Genomic DNA, 12,551 nt, shown 5'->3' with positions numbered 1-12,551 from the left:
AGCCCCATACAATGAGCCTTAAAGGAGGGAACCAGAGTCAAAAGCTTTTAAAATTTTTATACGAAACAACTTATGAATAATTGGCAGGCAGAGCCGTCTGTGGCAGGGGTGGTGAAAGATGAAGCGACAGGTTCATTCATACAGCTTCCTCACCCCTAAGCGCCTTCCTTCCGGTGCCGGCGGGGTAACCGGGGTAACTTTCACACGAGCAACTTGCTTTCAGCGGAACAAGGGTCTGAGTATCCTTTTGCACTAGCTGTCCCTCAAGTACCTTTAATTCAAAATAATATGCCAGCATCACATATTTTGGGGGGACATATTCTGAACCTCCTCACCACCAGACTTAGTAGTTTTCTAGCATGAGTAAGAGAAAATTGGTATTTTATTTCAACATTTTATTTAACCTTTTCATATTACACAATTTGCTGAAAACATTTAAAATACCAGTGAGACAAAAACAACTTTAAAAAAGAAAAAAACACACAGACCAAATACCTCTTCTAGCTGAGGTATACTGCGTAAGATTCATTGTCAAACCACAAGTTTTTGTTACTCAATTATACAACTTGGAAGCATATCAATGATACTCAGTCACTCAAAAGAAAGGCATTACATATCCAGTTTATATGAGAGAGAAAAGGAGAGAAATGTGCAACTACTTGAAGGAGAGAAACCAGAAATGCCGACGTTAAGTATCACTTAAATTCTAGTGCCATGTGAGTTGTTACCAATGGGATTTTATTTCCATATGTATTACTGAAAATAACGAATTCAAACCTATCTTTCCAAGAGCTGGCAGGTTGTTCATTTTTTCCCCATAAGATCTGGAAAGCAAACTAAGGGCAAATGTCCTCCACAATGTCAGTTGAAAAAACAAATATCCAAGCAGTGTGTTGTTTCCTGAGCAGATGTATGAATACATGGAAAGACTGAAGTATCTGTACCCAGTCAGTTAAGTGAATGTTTTGTGTGGTTTTAACAAGCCCAGTGCTGAAAAGACAGCTGTGAACAGGCAAGCATACCTTGCAAAAATGAGCAAGACTTCTTGCCTCTCAGTTTTATTTCTGAAAATACTATCAAACCCCACAGTCCATAGTCATTTTGGAATTAGTTTGTTTTGACTCATAACATCTAGCGCTGGAGTTTAAAGACTTACATTATTTACACCTGGAGATTATTTCATAAGAAACCATAGAGTCCCTCAAAGGAAAGAGATTTAGAATCGATTTAGTAAACTGGTTCATAAGCTCACTTAACACAGTTAGGTAATATTAACCAGATGTTTGTTTTTAATTCCATGGCTTTCAGACTATATGACTTAAACCCAACAACGTAAGGCAAGTGTATCACGCTTCAGCTCCACAGCGAAACCTAGCTTATGTAAGGGGACCATTGGGACTGTGAAATATTTTTAACAGAATATTATTCATGATACTATTAATCACACTGAATTAAAAATGTTGTCCTAAGGTGTTATCATATTAAGAACCATAGCCTATGGGTATTTGACTTTGGCGCCTAAAGAAACAGAGCAATCTTCAAAAAGGCAACAGCGTGTCTAATGTTTACTTTGCTTATCCCTTTCTAAATTCAGCTAAACATATTTGACCAACATTTAAGTGCTTCAATTCTAAAGATTTCTTTTTATATTTCAACTAATTTGGAATGGCAATAAAAAATTTTAAAAAGTATTTTACTTGCCACATTTCAACTTTAGTTTTAACATTAAGTTGTACTCTTTCTCCAAAGAGAAAAAAAGACCAACCTACTTGTGCGTGGTTCAGCCTATCAGTCTTATAATGATTCCATAATGAGACAGTACTATATAACTGAATCATGATAACATCCATAAAATAATCTTGAACTATCTAGTTTTTAGGTAGATAAAGGATCCTAGATTTTCACTAGTAGATACTTGATTCCATTCAGATTCTTTTCTATAAATTTTCTAAAACCTATAATTTTCAGAAGTTTACTCTTTTCTGAAACCATCTTTGATTATAATAAAAATGAAAGGTTTTTAGAAGTTGGACATATTATAAACATCTAAAAATTTACTTAAGTAATTCAACGGCAATGAAAACAATTTATATGCTGCAAATTAGACAAATCATTATCTGAAAGTGTATAACTTATGTTTAATTTTATTTCCCCCCTGTTGGTGGAACAGGAAAATGGGAAACCTGTGTGCTTTAGTCATCAAAAAAAAAAAACACAAAACACATTCACATGATAGTTGAGAGAGCTGCCAAATATATACTGTTTGATACTTTTTGGATATCATCTTTTGGTTTCAACATTATTAATCACAAAATGTAACCATTTCACTGACATTCCGTAAGTAAAATAGATCTCAGTTGGTATGCATTCTAGGTTGGACAACATCAGTGCAGTCACCATACTCCCGCTTGCTAAATGGATCAATCAAATGCACATTATTTTACTATACAAAGAGCCTCACCCACCAAATTCAATTTAGGAACAGACAGAATTTTTTTTATTGAACTGATTACCAACATTTTTGCTTATTATTTGTTGAACTTCTTTTCCTCACCCATAAAAAGCAAGGAAAAACTTCCTTTAAAGTTTCTCTTTTTCATTAGTATTCATCCAAACAAGTTTCAATAAAGGGTGATAAATCTGCATTTCCCTTTATGTATATCTAGTTTGGAGAATACAACTATGAACAAAAACTAGAAGAAAATAAAAATTAAATCCATTATTTAATGATGACTCTACGAAAGGCATGAGGCACAAATTCTCGGGTAAATTTTAATCGTGACTTCTGTAAGACAGGTCATTCAGAAATGAAAGGCAAGTGACATTCCCTTTAGTACACAATTTGTAAATGTGGAAATAGGAATCGTCATCATGATTATTTTCTGTTTCTGTCAATAACAGTGGCTCTAAAAACAGTCTGATGATTCATAAAACTCGGTGAGCAAGTCTAACTTTATAAACGTGTGACAGACTGCAAGTAGATGGCACTGAAGTGGTGGGTTTGACGTGGACAAGCACGCTGTCTGCCTTTAATCTTCTGGGTACCTTGGCTTTTAACGCTTTGTCCTGATGTTCAAGCAGAAAGCACCTAACTTCATTTTCACAGTAAGCTGATCTAAGAGTGGAAAACATGTAGGGATGAAGGAAATTCCAAGTTACGTGCATGCACACAAATGGTGTCATAACAGTAAATGAACGGCCACTGACGTTCTACAGGGACAGTGAGATTTAACTCTCAGCTTCTGTTTACAGACTGCCAAATCTAATCCTTCTTGTCTTTATCACTGACAACATAATTTGCTTAAAGGTAAACTATGACCTCCTGCTACTATACGCTGTGTTAAGAATAACATACCAATATCAATCCAGAAGGTGAAATAAACGTGTAATAAATATTAAAGTCAGATGAAATAAATTCAGCTCTGAAATTTGGTTTTCAGTTTGCTGACAAATATTTGCTTCTTCCCAAGATTCCTTTTAGTTCGGCATTAGTGCTATCCTAGCTAGAATTTAATTCATACAAGTGTTTTCACTGAGTTTTCAAATTTGGAATACTCTGAATCCAAAATATGTATCTATGCCTTTTTTAAAAAGTGGAGAGTCAATATAATCATCGTGGGCTGTACCTGCCAGTTTCAGCTCTTATCCATTTTGAACCCCCCGTTTTTCACTTTTGTCCTTCATAATTTCATAATAAAGTTTCCAGAGGACGTGTTTCAGACTAACCAGGGCTCTGAGTCTCAAGCACTGTTCTGAAGAAGCGTGGAGTAAATGATCTTGGTAATCTGCAGCACGGCCGCGTGCAGCGTGTACTGGACGACCACAGCACCGAACCCCTTGTAGAAGCCGAGCGCGCCCTCCTCCTGCCGTATGGTGCTGACGCAGTCTCTCATGCCCTCGTACTGCGTGTTAATCGGAAGCACCTCGTAGCCCAGGTCTGTGTTGTCGATGATCGTGCGTGTTCCCTGCACGTGCAGGCGGTGCAGAACCGTCTCCAGCGGGTAGAGCGTGACATCAGAGCAGAGGCTGGCCACGAAGTTGGCGATGAGCTCTGGAAAGTAGGCATCCAGCATGCTCTGCACCGGGCTGGCGCTCTCGGCAAGGTGGCTGTCGTAGGCCTTTCTCTTCAGGACGAGCAGGACGACCTTCTGGACGACCGAGCTGATGACGTAATGGAGAACCCCGTGCAGCACCGTGGGGAAGACCAAGGACAGGAGCGGCAGCAGGCGCTTGCTGTGAGGCACGCCCAGGCCGATCACTCTGCCAACTCCCTCCTTCACACACTCCAGAATCCCCGCACCGTCTCGGATTATCTCACTCTGTGATGAAAAGGGGGAAAAGAGTAAAAGTCGTCATCTGCTTCTTCCACCACAGAGGAGGATTCTTTTTAGGTCCCTTTAAATCCATTTCAAATTAGTGTTCTGACTAAAGGGGAGAAGCATCAAGGGTTTGCAAATGTCAAATGTTATCTAGGCATTGGTTTCTTTTTTTCAAATAAAATTTCACAGAACAGCAGTGAAGTTGGGAGCTATTCCAATTGGGGAAGGGAGATGGGGAAGAGACGTGGCAGGGGACACACCAGGTGTCCCAACCTCAAGAAGCTCCCCAGGACTCATCCTGAAAAGGATCAACTACCCTACAGGAGGAGGCACAGGGCTTGGATGGGAAGCGTGGCTTTACCCCTGGCTCCAGGGTGGACTTGCTGGTTCTGTGATCATGGGCACCTGTGACGTGACTTCTCCCAGAAGCTTACTCTTCTACAAAAGTGGGATTACGCACAGAGCTGCTGGGAGCACTAAATGCGAGAAGGCCTGGTGCACTGAGAGCCTCAGCAGATGTGAAGTCACTATCGTCGGCAGCGTCTCTACTGTCTGTAATCATGGGGCACGTGTAAGAAGCTGTGATACTGGTTACAGAGGAGCAGACAGGCAGGAGAGGACTCTCCAGGTGGCCCGGTGGTGAAGAACCCACCTGCCAACGCAGGAGATGAGGGTGCGGTCCTCGCATCAGGAAGATCCCCTGGAGAAGGGAATGGCAGCCCGCTCCAGTATCCTTGCCTGAGAATCCCATGGACAGAGGAGCCTGGCGGGCTACCGTCCACGGGCTGCAGAAGAGTTAGACGCTTATCAACTAAACAACAACAACAACAACCAGGCCAATCTGGCCGCAGCAGTGACGGAAGAGAAGAGCAACAAGTGAGTTAAAAAGGCATTCTGGGGCCACACCATACCACTGTGCAGACTCTGGTCTTTAGTCAGGTGGGAAATGACTAGCTGGTCTGAAGCGTAAGACGGAAAGATGTAATCTGTGTTGCAGAGGCTGTCGTGCAGAGGAGCATGAGAGCAGAGGCTGGGAAGCCAGTTAAAGACACGATGGTGGACCGGAATAGCACGCAGCAAAGGAAACGAAATGCTTCACCTGGGCTTTCATCATAAAATTACAGCAAGCAGGAATTCCTGGTGGGAGGGATGTGGGTTATGGAAAGAGAAGACAAGGATGAGCTCAGAGTTGCCGGCCAGAGGCACTGGAGGGACAGCAGTCCTCTCGCGGAGCTGGGCTGCACTGCTGGGCAGCGACCGGGGGAGAGATCCAGAGTTCAGAGATGGGGAGTCTAGGGTGTGAGCTCCAGCTGCAGTTTACAGTCTAGACCACAAGGAAAAGGTCGGAGCCGGACACACAGATGTGCGAGTTTTCAGTCAAGCTAAACCATGAGACTAACATGAGCCCACCTAACCTTGGTCATCTCCCTGCCTCTGTTTCCCTTCCCACTCCAGCCTACTGTAACACAGCAGCCAAAGAGAGCCTATTCAGGACCCAAGTCAGATCATGTCACCCTTCTGCTCAAGCCCACCACCGACTTCCCGTCTCCCTCAAAGCAAAGCCAAACTATCACAGCGATCTTCAGTGTCCTGTGGGCCCGTTCGCCCTTTTCCATCTCAGACCTCATCTCCTCCTGTTCTCCCGTCCTGAGTCAGCGTCAGCCGTACCGGCCTCCTCTTTGCTTTGCAAACACACGTCGGATGCAAGCCTCTCGCCGGGTCTTTGCACCTGCCTCTGCTTAGAATGCTGTGTTCCCAGATACCCATGTAGTTCTTATGTTCACACCTTTACTCAAAGGACTTTTGCTTCTGAATGAGAACTTTTCGGATCTTAAAAAAATAGTAATCACTTCTCTCTACCCATTACACCTCTTAATTTCCTTGTTTTATTTTTATTCTCTTTGGCAGTTAGTACCATGAAGTATCCTTTTATTTATCTTGTTTACTCTGCTGAGAAGTCTGAAATTCACCTCAGAGAATATGAGTCAACATGGATCCTTACTCAGCAAAAGGATATGAGCATTGCAACTTAAGAACACTAACCTTGCATAAGCATGCAGAATGGCCTTTAAATCCGGGAAACAGAACAAGGGGTCTTAGTAAAAGACAACAGATCACTAGGAAGTTGATATTTAAGAGCTTCAGGAAGTGTTCTTTAGGAGATCTATGCATAAATGTGCGATTTTCAAGGCAAAGACCGTTCTCAAAGAGATCTGAGCTCCCCAGACAGGCAAAACCCCCTATGAAGTAGGAAGAAACCAGCTATGTGACAGGAAGAGCTGGGAACGGGGGCCTACTGACAGGAAGGAGCAGACCATCTCAGACTCTCCCTGAAGTCAGAACTGACGACAGGATGGCTGTTAGCTATGATGAAGGAAATACGAAGAGCAAGGCTTCCCTAATTTTTAAACTCGTAGAGATGGGAGAGTTGGAAGGAGTCACTGGGGTACATGAGTCCCCCGGACAGTGACTGTGGTACAGAGCAGTGAGGGGCACGGCCTGTGCCCTGGAGCACAGAGGAGACGCAGTCAGGACGCCACTGAAGGCAGGGAGGGCGCTGGAGAGAGGAGAGCTCTGGGAGGAAAAGAGAGCGCCAGGAGATCAGGCAGGAGGGAGCCCCGGCAGGAGAGACATCGGCGATGCTGGGCTAAAAAATCAGAAGCGACAGCTGGTGGGCCAGGAATGCTGCACAAAAAATTCCTCTTTGTAATTCAGTTAATAAAAGACTCTTCCCATTTTATGGATGGGAAAAACAAGGTTTAGAAAGGCTAAGACATCAGCTGTCAGCCACACACCTCATTTAAGCAGAGAAATGCTCGTGACACGGGGCTGTCTGAAGCTAGCCTGTTTGTTTTCCCTTCATTATCTTCCTGCTGTTGCTTCCCTTATCTTTGAAATGATGTCACCGTTACTGATAACTCTTTAAAACTGCAGCCCCATACGAAGCTTGTATCATTTTCACACTGTCAAGCACAAGGGGACAGGAAATACCTGGGTAGCAAGACATTAATGTGTCGAATAATAATTCCACAAAATACATACAGGATCAACGATGTGGCCAGAAAAGCAGCCGACTGGAAAGAGAGTAATCTGAAGAGGTAACACTGACCCAGTGAGGCTTTCATAGAGAGAAAACTCGTATCCGTCAGAGAGAGGAGCACGCTAGAGCGCCTGCCGCCGGAGACAGCAGACGGCAGGGGAGGCTGGGGGTGGCGGGAGGCAGCCAGGGAGGCAGCCAGCTGACAGCGCGGAGGGTCAAGGGGGCTCCTCCCAGGGCAGGAACGCGCGTGAGCAAGGACCTGAATTCCATGCACCTGCAGCGCCACCACGCGGTTAGAAGCAGGGACACAACGTAACATGTGGGCAGGCGACTGCTGAGCTTCTGCGCAACTAGCATCAAAGGCTCCTCAAAACGAGTGTCTAAGAAGAATGCGACCTGGTGAACCAGCGGGGAACTACTCTCCTCACTGCTTCATGTTCAAGCAGCCATTTATCATCCGATAAGCCATAACCACTTGAGTCATACGGAAGCGTCTTAAAAAGTTGGGGGGGACCCTATAGACTTTTTTCTATTCAGAGCCAGTCATAGGCTGGGTTCTGAGACATCTGAATGGAGAGTACAGCTGCCTATCGTAAGGGACAAAAAGAATTAACACCAGAGGCGTAGAGTAAATTTGCAAAGAAAACGGACACACTGGCAATGTACCTAGTATATAATCTCTGATATATGTATGGTATCTGTGAAAAAGTTTTTTTAGAAGGTTATTGTCTTAAATTTTTATTACACTGTCAGACATACACGATATACTGAATATTCGAAAAGACATTTTTAATGGAAAAATGACAATAAAAAATAGCTCACCTGTACTGTTTCAATTAGACTTGCTGAATAAAAAGGCATTGCCACTATGTAAGTTAGGCTGTAGAAATTAAAACAAACTTATCAGCACACTGAAACAAGAAGCTTACACTAAATTTTTTAATGCCTACTTTAATATATCAGCATAATCTATATTCAAGCTTGAATTACAGCTTCAAGGTTTTCAACTATTAATACTTATAGCCTAAAGATAACTTCAGAGCCTATAACATAAGATGCTTCACTCAACAATTAGAGACGAAAAACTATGCATTAAAATAACACAGGGACAGCCTGTAAAGAAAGTAACTTGTTTTGGACCAGTAAAACGTACGCTTGTTTATGACTCACTGTTTGGACATCTACCTGCACACAGCTAACGTAGCCTACGAATCGGATACTTCAAATTTAGGATGAGGGATCCATTCCACTGCTTGCCTTTTTAGTGACATCTAAACAAGGCTACTGTTCTGCTATGGTCCTATCTATTATCATTATTCATTCCCAGATTTCCCACCCAGCAGAGCTAAGCCAGTCTTCCATGGTGAGTGAAGTCCCCTTTTATTATTAAAAAACAATATTGTACAGCTTTGCAAAGTTGCTTCCTATTGCCACTGTTGAGACATACAACTTTGCAAGCCTGCAAAATATAGTCACTTAAAATAATATCAAGGTGGGACTTACCTAACCCCATGGGCCAGGTCCTGGCAAGTAGTGGTTTTCAAGGTGAATGGAACATCACTAAGTAATAATGTGCTGGAATGTCCCACAGAGGGAGCCAGCAAGCTGGGGGGTTTCCAATTCACAATCTTCAAGAAAAATTAAAAAGTGAAGAGTAAAATTCTAATCTATAAAAATGGTCAGTGTTGTAATGTCACTAAGTGCCTTTAGGACTACGTTCTAATGACACTAAGGTTTTGAGTTTGCTCATCACCATACAAATAAATTTGTATGTCTGCTTACCAATAAAATAACGATAATAATTATAAGAATAATAATTTTCCTGGCAATTCAGGTTTAACAAGTTGACGATCCTTGCTAACTTCCTAAGAACACAAAGAAAAATTAAGTTGTGATTTCAGCCTTCCACATAAGAAAGATTTGAAAGATATCATATGTTTCAGGATTTCATTCCTAAACTGTGTTAATTTTCTTACTAAGTTTTAGTCCCATAAATATTTCTTTTGCTCTTATTTTCCTTAACTTTTATTTAATAAGGTTTTTTAAGTTCTAACACTATAAAAACTGGTTAAATTTCAATACAAATGCTGCTTTTGATACTTACGATTTCAATAGAAGGTGTTCTCCTATTTGTTTAGGATTCCATTTATGTGAAATCTCCCTAAAAAATAAATAAACAAAAGCCATGCTATTTAAAACATCCTGAATTAGCCCAAGTTTCAAAAAGGTAATCAATTTTTAAATTTTTTTAATCTGTAGGAGAAATATATTCTAATGGTGGATAATTTTCTTTCTGGAACCTGTCAAACAATCGCAGTGGATTGAAAAGAGAAAAAACGCAGGCGGTCTGTCTGCACTGGACAAGGAGGAAGCGGTGTAACTGATGATAGAAATGGACACGGGGGAGCTCCCTGGTGGCCCAGGTTAGGACTCCATGCTTTCACTGCTGAGGGCCTGGGCTCCCTCCCTGGCCTGGGAACTGAGATTCCAGAAGCCATGCAGTGTGGCCGCACACGCAAGAAAAATGGCAGGCAGGAAAAGCGGACGGCGAAGGGAGAAGCGGACAGGAAAACAGAATGGAGGAAGAAAAGCTTATCGACTGCAGCGCCGAGTGACACAGACGTCTGTGCAGCGCCCAGTTTTCAAAGTGCCCCTACTTATTAAGGTGGCATTACTTTTGTGATTTTTTTAAATTATATTCTATTATCTTTTTACGCTCCTGCTATAGACATTGGGCAAAGCGCTTTGCATAAATTATTTCTAACCCTCACAATGAACCTATGACCCTCATTTCATAGATGAGGGAACAGGCTCAGTGATGGTCCATAAGTTACCAAAGCCACGCCACTAGTCAGCGGTGGAGCTGGGTCTAAACCCTGGTCCACGCGACTTGAAGTCCACACCGTCTCCCTGTACCGCCTCTCATCTCACTTGATACAAGGACTCCTGTGAGAGGAACAGACACTGCCTTGTATATGTCACTGCCTTGTAACACCTAGAATAAGGTATTGCCTTTTACTTATGAGAGACAGAAAGGTCAAAAAGATCACAGGGATATGTTCAAAGGAGACGGACAGAATACCAGGTCTGGGACCAAGGTCTAGGACTGTGTGCTTCCTGCGATTTAGGTTTCTTTTGGAAACCTGAAAAGAGAAGAGAGGCAAGCTGAATGAAGAACAAAAAGGGAGAAAGTTATAGGAGTTTCACAAGAAAAGTCCACAATGAGAAAATATGGAGAGTAAGGGGGAAATCAAAAAAGGAGGCAGAAGAAAATGAAAAGGCAGAAAGGACGGGAGGGAGGGAGCTGGAGTGACAGAAGAGGGGATGCAGAACCGAGCGGAGACGGGCTGCAGCAGGTCGGCGGCGCCACAGGCGCACACACCGTGCCCTGAGCCGGAGCAGGAGCCCGAGAGACAGCCTCTGTTGAGACGAGGGGATACGACCTAAGAAGACAGAGGGAGGTCAGGGAAACCGCTAGTAACATGCGTGCTCGAAACACAGAGTCGGCACTTACGGCATGTGTGACACATGAGTGCTCCTACACTCTTCTAGAGACTGAAAGGTCTGCAGAGAACCTTTCCCAAAACAACCATCGCTGATTTAAAAGACCTTAGAGAATGTTCTGGGTCACATTCTGATGAAATTATTAATAGAATACTATACTAGCTCTGAACAACTGTAGAAAAATAGCTGGAATGACATTTAATGATAACAAAACTTATAGGACAGACTAGGCTACTTATCTGACAGTGACTTTATGATTATAAAGCAAAATACGCTAAAAGGTTTGTAGGTCTATTACTCTTGCGTGTGTGCCAACTTGCTTCAGTCGTGTCCGACTCTGCGCCACTGTGGACTGCAGCCCACCACGCTCCTGTCCATGGGACTCTCCAGACAAGAATGCTGGAGTGGGCTGCCATGCCCTCCTCCAGGGCGTCTTCCCGACCCAGGGATCAAACCCACATCCCCTACATCCTGCACTGGCAGGTGGATTCGTTACCACTTATGGCGCCTGGGAAGCCCTCTATTCTCTTATATGGCCTCAGACAGGGTTACCACTGGTTATGATGATGTCAATTTTGAGCATTTCATGAACATTATGGATACATGGGTCTGTAACCTGCCTTTCTGTAAGGACTGGGACACCTTTGCTTTGAGTACTAATTGTTGTTCAGTCACTAAGTCTTGTCTGACTCTTCGTGACCCATGGAGTGCGGCATGCCAGGCTTCCCTGTCCTTCACCATCTCCTGGAGTTTGCTCAGACTCACTGAATACTAATTACTGCTGCCAATTCTTAAGATCATTAGGATTAAGGTAAAAAGAGAAGAGAAATTTAAAACCAAGTATTAAAAAAATGAGACACTCTTCCTGGTATCTGGTATCTATTCCATTGTAAAATGTGTAAAGCTTACTGGTATAGCTCTAGAAATTTAAACCAGCACACTTCAATGCTTCACGAAAGAGGGCAGTGTGAACCTCTACTTCTGATTAAGCCTTTCTATATTTCACCGCCAAGTACCAGAATACGTAGCTATTTTTAATTCGCTATCTTCACATGCAAACACTGCCCTTCAAATGAGCCATGAAATTAAAGAGAGGCGACTTGCTGGTTTTCAGGCTTTCTATCTGACACACACGCTCCCAGGCACAATCGATGCATGAAGCGACCGAGGCGTGACGCAGCGCTGCGCCTGTGCGGCCTTTGCCGTCTGGTACAACAATGTGTCACTTATTTAGTGGCTGTGCCTGGTCTCGGCTGCTGCGCTGCCTTTTCTCTCGTTGTGGCGCACACGCTCCTGATTGCAGCAGCTTTCCCCACAGTAGAGCGCAGGCTCTGGGGCACCGGCCCGGCAGGCGCGGCCCGCCAGCTCAGCTGCTGCGTGGCACGTGGGATCTTCTTCCCAGGCTAGGGATGGAACCTGCATCTCCCGCACGGGCAGCGGATTCTTTACCACTGAGCCTCCAGGGAAGCCCCCAGCCTTCACTTTCAATTGCTTCTTACTTTCCCATGATCAAAGAGCTACCTCTTTTAAAAAACCATCTAACCCAAGCCCCTAATCTTCTAGCTCCTTCTTTTCTTCTCTCCTCTTCCCAGCTGACTGTCTCAACTTGCGGTTTCCATGCCCTAACTTCCCACTCATCACTAAGCCCATTCCAAATTGGCTTTTGCCCTACTATTCGACAAAAACAG

At 43.4% G+C, this 12,551-nt stretch overlaps 1 protein-coding gene across 1 annotated transcript in view; it reads right to left on the bottom strand.

Moving 5' to 3' along the window:
• Positions 1–380: 380 nt before the first annotated feature.
• Positions 381–12,551, bottom strand: part of SLC25A46 (solute carrier family 25 member 46) — a 30,217-nt gene continuing 18,046 nt past the window's right edge. The window contains exons 6-8 of the mRNA XM_069592675.1: positions 9,464–9,520; positions 8,182–8,239; positions 381–4,319 (exon numbers count right to left, since the gene is read on the bottom strand). Of these exons, the coding sequence (XP_069448776.1) occupies positions 3,741–4,319; positions 8,182–8,239; positions 9,464–9,520 (694 nt within the window). The 3' untranslated portion in view covers positions 381–3,740. The remainder of the gene's footprint in view (positions 4,320–8,181; positions 8,240–9,463; positions 9,521–12,551) is intronic.

The sequence above is a fragment of the Ovis canadensis genome, chromosome 5 (genome assembly GCF_042477335.2).
Source record: "Ovis canadensis isolate MfBH-ARS-UI-01 breed Bighorn chromosome 5, ARS-UI_OviCan_v2, whole genome shotgun sequence".
Classification (NCBI taxonomy): Eukaryota; Metazoa; Chordata; class Mammalia; order Artiodactyla; family Bovidae; genus Ovis; species Ovis canadensis.
The sequence above is the reverse complement of the archived record's forward strand: the minus strand, read 5'-3'. Positions and strand labels throughout refer to the sequence as shown.